A 6,647-nucleotide genomic window follows, 5' to 3' on the forward strand; every position below is an offset into this window, starting at 1 on the left:
TAGGAGTAACATTGTGCAAGATAGGTGTCCTGAAAAAATAAATCACTGGAGCTACTAATTTATGTGGCTTTATCTGAATATCGGAGTTGTAAAATTCATGGGAATTCTTTAATTGAATAGTTCACAGAATATATAGTTAGTTCATGCTGTTTGACTTAATGATATGTCTTCAATAATGCTCAACTGTTCCATTGTTTTTTATAATATTACTTGATGAAATGTGTATACCTAAGGTATTATCTTCCTGTTTTTTGCGTGTATGAAATATGGATAGATTGGGGCCTCCAACTATATTCAGACTTCTCTGCTAGAGGGAATAAAACACAGAGATTTTATTCAATTACAAAACACACTTTCAGTCTGTTTGTTTATTTATGGGACAAATACAATGACATTTAAAACTAGTAAAGATAAGCAACTATGGGGCTCCTCACTTGGTAAACCCCATCATTCCACACCAAGGAGCCTGATATTATAGCTGTATCTAGTGCTGGCACCCTGACTGTGACAGAGAAAGTCTTCTTCTGGCCAAGGGATTTGAATGAAAGAATACTTGGTTCAACTTGGACAATGAGTCGCGGAGGGACAGTTACATTTGCCTTATAAGTTGATGCCGGTGTTCCAACATTGGTGACTGTCCTTGTGAAGTTGCGAGTAATGCTAACCTTGTACTTGGTAGATACAGCAAAAGATGGGTAGTTTAAAGCCCAGACAGTTCCATTTGTGTCTGCAGAGCAGCTAGTGTTATCTCCAGTTATCAGCTGTAACTTTGCATTGCCATAGCCTTCCCCACACAAAAATTTGATGTAATCCGTCTCGCCAGCATCATATACCAAACCGGGATTTGCGGCCTTTACAGGATCTACCTGCCCTGATCCGTATGCAAACTCCAGATCGGTATTAATTTCACCCCTCATAGGAGAAGCTGCAAATAATAACAGAAACTCAAAATGTAGAAAAACTGAACATGTACCAATTCAGTTACTTTCGAAAAACATAGTACTTGCTAATGTTTTTATTTTAAAGATGCTTTTGGATTATAGATCAAACCAGTACCAGTTGTCATTAGAGCAGACTTAATAGCAGAAGGAGACCATGTTGGGTGAAATGATTTGATATAGGCAGCAGCCCCGGAAGCATGTGGGCAAGCCATGGATGTCCCAGACATTATATTATATGGAACTACTCTTGTATCCCATTCTTTTCCAGTCACAGTTGAGGCTTCTGACCATGCTGCTAGAATGTTCACTCCAGGTGCACTTAAGTCGGGCTGCATGTTATCAAGATGTTTCAATTAACATACGACAGGGTTACTCAAAGAAAAGAAACAGGGGAAATCAATTAGCTAAGTTACCTTGAGAATGTCCCGTGTTATAAGGTTGGGACCCCTCGATGAAAATGAAACTATAAATGGGGCCAATTCATCTTTAACCTCGACGCTCCTATTTATCTTTGCAGTTGGTCTGTGCATGACAGATAGAATCATCTAATTAGTATCCATGGGCTCAACAAAAATGATAAAACTAATATGAAGTTGAAATACCTAGTTGAGTTTAAGTACTGATCTAGTTCAGTACCATTGCTCCAGTCCATGTAGGATGCAGGTAAAGAAAAACTCAAGGAAAAATCTTTGAGGGCTCCATCTCGCATTATCATGCCCACTGCTCCAGCAGTTGTTGCTTCCTCCCCCCAATTGAGTGCATCACAGAGGACAATTTTACCATTTACCAGAGACTTGTTCAAGGAGTTCTTGTCACATAAGCTACATTAAATGATACTTCACATGTCATATATTTCTGAAGCTTCAAATTTAAAGTTAAAAGGACTGATATACATGCTGGAATTAGAGGAAATAGGTTCCATCAACTATATGCTTATAATTACAAATTTCATACTTATTTACCTGGAATATTCACTATTACCTCCAGTAGTATTTTGTGCATCTCCACCATAGATGATGGGGTACATATCATTCATCTCGAAAGTGTTTATAGAGACTCCCTACATGCAACAAAGAATTTAGGACTATTAGAGAAAGGATGATTAAGGGCAATTGCCAATTTAAAATACGAGATCTCTTTGATTGGATACATTTGCAAATTTAAAGATAAAGTATGAATATAAGAAGAAAGGCCTGCTCACCTCATAAACCTGGTTGTTTCCCAACTGCACCTTGGTCACAAACTTTCTGTCAATGGTGCTAGCAGCGACTGAGAGAGACCAAGGCCACAAATTTGTGATAGTTGCACGATTATGACCATAGTTACCAACAGCAGTTGATGTGAGAATCCCATTTTTCAGAGCATGGAAAGCTCCGATTGCAATTGGATTTTCGAAATAATTTGGGGAATATCCCCCCAAGGAAACAGAAATTATATCAACTCCATCGGCAATTGCATCATCAAAAGCTGCGAGGACATCAGCACTATAACAACCCTTAGACCAACATACCTTATATACTGCAATACGGGCTGATGGTACCCCTCCTCTAGCTGTTCCTGACCCAAAGCCTAGTAAGCTTGCCCCAGAAACTAAGCCTCCAGCTACTATGGATGCAGTGTGTGTCCCATGGCCATCTGAATCTCTTGGTGAGTCATACTCATTTGGTTCAACTTCTGCACCAGTATGGTAGTATCTAGCTCCAATGATTTTACTGCATAGCATTACATTTTTTCATTCTAATTAAGCTACTTGGGCATGTAGGTAGGTGCGACTATATGGAGGCAAGGAAAGAAAAAAAATTACTTGTTGCAACTAGTGAAGTTGGATGAGGTTTGACAAGTGCCCTTCCATTTTCTTGGTGGCGGACAGAATCCTTTGGCATTGAAACTAGCAGATTCAGGCCAGATCCCACTGTCAATTATTCCAACAATGATATCACTTTCAGTAGTTGTTCTTTCAACATCCTGGGGGAAGCCTATGAAGTCCCATGACCTTGTTGTGAAGAGTTGCATCTTTTCATTTGGGAACACAGACACTATCCCCTCCATGTCTGAATGTACAAAGTTACAATGAAGTTGATAAATTAAGTAAAATATAAGACAGTTCAGAATGATCTGTTGACGATTATAATTCACCCACTAGATAGTTTCTTCACCTCCTCCCCTGTCAGATTGGCGACAAAGCCATTGAAGCTTTTCTTGTAGCTGTGGAGTAGATATTCTGATGAACTAGAACTGCATGTACTTGAATGCAATCCATTAGAACAGTTAGGCCAACTGAAAAATCTATTTTCTTGGCAATTTTGCAGATATGTTACTTCTTGGATCATAACCTATTTATCTTAGAAGATTATTTGATGTTGCTTCAGTAACCATGTGGAACACTCAGTTTTGGCACGTAAAAGTTTCATTTTATTAATAAGCCTGAAGATGCTGAAAATCAAGATGAATTTAATGAACACTAAACCTTGAAAACTTTATGCCGTCCTTGTACTCATAGACAGATTATATATGCAGTGGCCTCTGGATTTGAAATGCCGGTCTTATGAACATGGCAGCTTACAATGCCATATTGTGTGGTTGAAAACAATAATGAAGAGGGGTAGAAGACACAATTTTAATGGTCAGAGAGATGAGTATTTTTAGTTTGAAATCCATTCTAATTAGCTTTCTTGAGAAAGCTAGATGTGTTCCTAGAAAATATTATCCTTTTTCATGTAACGAAAATGTGAATTGGTAACCTATCAATGGCTTCTTGTAGCATGCTAGTGTGAAGCAATGATGGGGAAGAGATCACATCATCCTTTGGAAGGTCACCCATGTATACAATATAGGCCTGCATGCAACCACAAATTCATTCTACAGGTTAGGAACGATGCAATGATCATATAAAACACATCATTTACATTGATCAAACTTTTTTAATATCATTTGTAATCAAGAGTATGTTTGATAGTGATTTTTATAAGTATTTTAAAATTTTTTAATATTTAAAATATAAAAATTTTTAAATATTAAAAATATTAGAAATATTTCCTAAAACAACTGCCAACATTATTTTTAACTAAATAATAAATTTATGAAACTTTTTAGTAATAACACAAATATATATATAAAGAAAAGAGGAGACCAAAGTCTATGAGAGAGATATGTGCCTTTCGATCATCATCGGATGCTTGACAGCTAATGAATAGCAGAGTGCAAATGATGAGACCAAGCCTTGACAGAGGAGATGCCATATTGCCGATTGGGAGGAGTGGCACATGTTGATCTGTAGAATGCAAAGGAAAAAGCTCCTATGTTTTACTTTTATATTTATTAGTAAAAAAACAAAAATAACTATTGCAATGTGATTGAATTTATCTTTGAAAATAGGCTTTAAATTTATTTTTATTAAAGATAAAAATATGTGACAAGTACTAGACGGTAGATAACCATTAAAATTCTTACTTCTTTATTGGTTGAGTCAGTTCAGTGGAACATAATTTCTAAATTTAATCGAAAACAAGGAGATGAGTCAACCGAAACTTTTCAATGTTGCCCCACTGAATTGACTCAGTAACTCATTCACAAACCAATTCTAAACAACGATACAAATCCTACCTTCAATCCAACCTCACTTTGTGTTTACTTCCTGAAATTTTGATACGAGTTACACAAGTCTAATCACAGATTTCCTAAAAAAACACTGAGAAGAAATACGAAGGATGAAATCAATGAAAAGGGTAAGAAAAAAAAGAAAAGAAATTATACTAGGTTTGCTTCACTGTGGGATAGGATGCACAGCTATGACTGTGGCAGTCGGATCTGAGCATGATGGAGCTTGAAGACGGTATGATAGTTCCGACAGTGATGGAGGTTTGAAGTGAACGGTGTGACTGCCGCGTTAAGTTGTGATGGATGGAGGTTAGATATGGAGGTGGAAACGGGTATGGCGAACGGTGGTGAGGTGGATGCTGATCGTCGAGGAGAACGCCGGCCTCATGGTAATGAGTTGCTGTTGGTGGCCTGGTGGTGAACTGAGAAGATGGTCATGTGCGACGACAGTTCGAACAATGCCGTGGTCATGGGATATGTGGTAGCCTCAATTCTGTTCACCATGGAAGAGGAAATGGTTATTGAAGGGCGAGATGTAGAAAGCAGCCGCAGATTGGGATGATGATGCTAGTACTGCAGCTGGTGGAAGCCAACGAATCAGTTCGCAACAGCGATGCTTGACATCAGAGGTGTGTCACAGTCGCTGGACTGGGAAAATGAGGCTGGGATTGAGTTATGATCGCCTGGCGAGCGATGTCTTGGAAGATCTTGGGGTACTGGTGGAGGCACTTGATGAGTTATCAAGTAGAATTGTAGTGGTCACGTTTCGCGGAGGAGAAGAAGAGAGAGAAGCCAGAAGAGAGAGAAGCAGTGGGAAGACAAACCACTGGAAGGAGCAAAGGAGAGAGAGAGAGAGAGAGAGGGAGAGAGAGATATACTCAGGGCCTACTTTCATTTTCAGTGCTGCTTATCACAATAGTGCCCACAATTCCATTAATTCCACCCATATTTTGTTTTAGGGTTAATTTCATTCCCATTTATAAGTTTTGGTCAAATACATTCAACTTTCAACTTTCAACGGCAAGAAATTTTATCCTGTGTGTTTCCTCATTTTAAGTAAGTGGGAAAAATGAGTGAAAATAAAAAAATATTATTTAAAATTTTAAACTTATAAAAATTAGATGCTTTTAATCAAAACTATGAAATTAATTATTATTATTATTATTATTATTTTATTTTATTTTTTAATGTTTGTTTTGCCCTCTTATCACGATGAGAAGGGTCTAGCTGATTGACTTTTTGTGGGATCATATTTGGATGAGAAGCAACAAGCTTATCCAGTCTTGAATGCCATGATCAGCTTAATTATTCCCTTCATTGATATCTTTTCTTATGCAATGTTTACTCGATTTTCCAAGAAACAAATGAAACCAATGATTTTCTTTGTATTTTTTGGGAATTTGGAATCAATAAAGAAAGTGAACCCCATTTATTTTCGAGGGATCACATCCTCCAAAATGGAAAATGATTTTCATTGAAGCTCAATGGGAAATGCTTTCCATTTCCTTGGGAATGAGATTTAGACAAAAATACCCCTAAGACTGATTTAATTATTTTAATTTAATATAATAATATATTTAATTATATTGAATTTATACATTAATTTGACAATGTAATATATTAGAAACAATATAATATGTTTTCAAAAAATTAGATATAATGACATAGTGAAAGATTGATGGTTGTTCAAATAACAAAAATATTGTATTTTTGGTTCATGATCATCGATTTGATTAGTCTTTCAGTAGGTATACTTAATTTTCTCTTCTTGAACCTATTTGTCCTAGATCCAAAAATGAAATGACCTTTCCCTCTATTTTTTTTCCCTTTATTTTCATGTTGAGGATTTAGTAAATTACTTAAATTATTTTTAATTGAGATAATTACATACTTAATCATCAAAATTTTTAAATAAAAAGATTTTATATATTATAATGTAAGTTAATGCACCTACTATATATTTTAATTTAGTTCAATATTAGTTTTTTCTTTTTACTAAATTGGGGATATACATATAAGAAATAATATAAAATTAGTGAAGCTTTAGCATTTTTATATTTATTTTATTTTATTTATAAATATTAATAATCTTTTATGATAAAAAAAAAT

At 35.9% G+C, this 6,647-nt stretch overlaps 1 protein-coding gene across 3 annotated transcripts; it reads right to left on the reverse strand.

Moving 5' to 3' along the window:
- Positions 1-308: 308 nt before the first annotated feature.
- Positions 309-5,300, reverse strand: LOC117927624 (cucumisin-like). Of its 3 annotated transcripts, XM_034847241.1 has the most exons (12): positions 4,695-5,300; positions 4,545-4,575; positions 4,097-4,212; positions 3,683-3,777; positions 3,082-3,176; positions 2,746-2,992; positions 2,143-2,653; positions 1,904-2,001; positions 1,544-1,762; positions 1,355-1,463; positions 1,057-1,270; positions 309-925 (listed from the first exon to the last, which is right to left on the reverse strand). In XM_034847241.1, exons 3-12 carry the CDS (start codon positions 4,178-4,180, stop codon positions 402-404), a joined length of 2,196 nt encoding a protein of 731 aa, XP_034703132.1. In that variant the 5' UTR covers positions 4,181-4,212; positions 4,545-4,575; positions 4,695-5,300; the 3' UTR covers positions 309-401. The 3 variants fall into 3 exon arrangements, with proteins under 3 accessions (XP_034703132.1, XP_034703131.1, XP_034703133.1); XM_034847240.1 differs by lacking the exon at positions 4,545-4,575; XM_034847242.1 differs by lacking the exons at positions 3,683-3,777; positions 4,097-4,212; positions 4,545-4,575; positions 4,695-5,300 and having other exon boundaries at positions 3,098-3,178.
- Between the last annotated feature and the right edge of the window lie 1,347 nt (positions 5,301-6,647).

This window comes from Vitis riparia, chromosome 13, assembly GCF_004353265.1.
Source record: "Vitis riparia cultivar Riparia Gloire de Montpellier isolate 1030 chromosome 13, EGFV_Vit.rip_1.0, whole genome shotgun sequence".
Lineage (NCBI taxonomy): Eukaryota > Viridiplantae > Streptophyta > Magnoliopsida > Vitales > Vitaceae > Vitis > Vitis riparia.

Coding starts and splice junctions, on each gene's coding strand:
- LOC117927624 (XM_034847240.1), bottom strand. CDS start 4,180: ATGGCATCTCCTCTGTCAAGGCTTGGTCTCATCATTTGCACTCTGCTA. Junction 2,993..3,081: donor GGAGGTGAAGAAACTATCTA/GTGGGTGAATTA, acceptor TTGTACATTCAG/ACATGGAGGGGATAGTGTCT. Junction 2,654..2,745: donor AACTTCACTAGTTGCAACAA/GTAATTTTTTTT, acceptor AATGCTATGCAG/TAAAATCATTGGAGCTAGAT.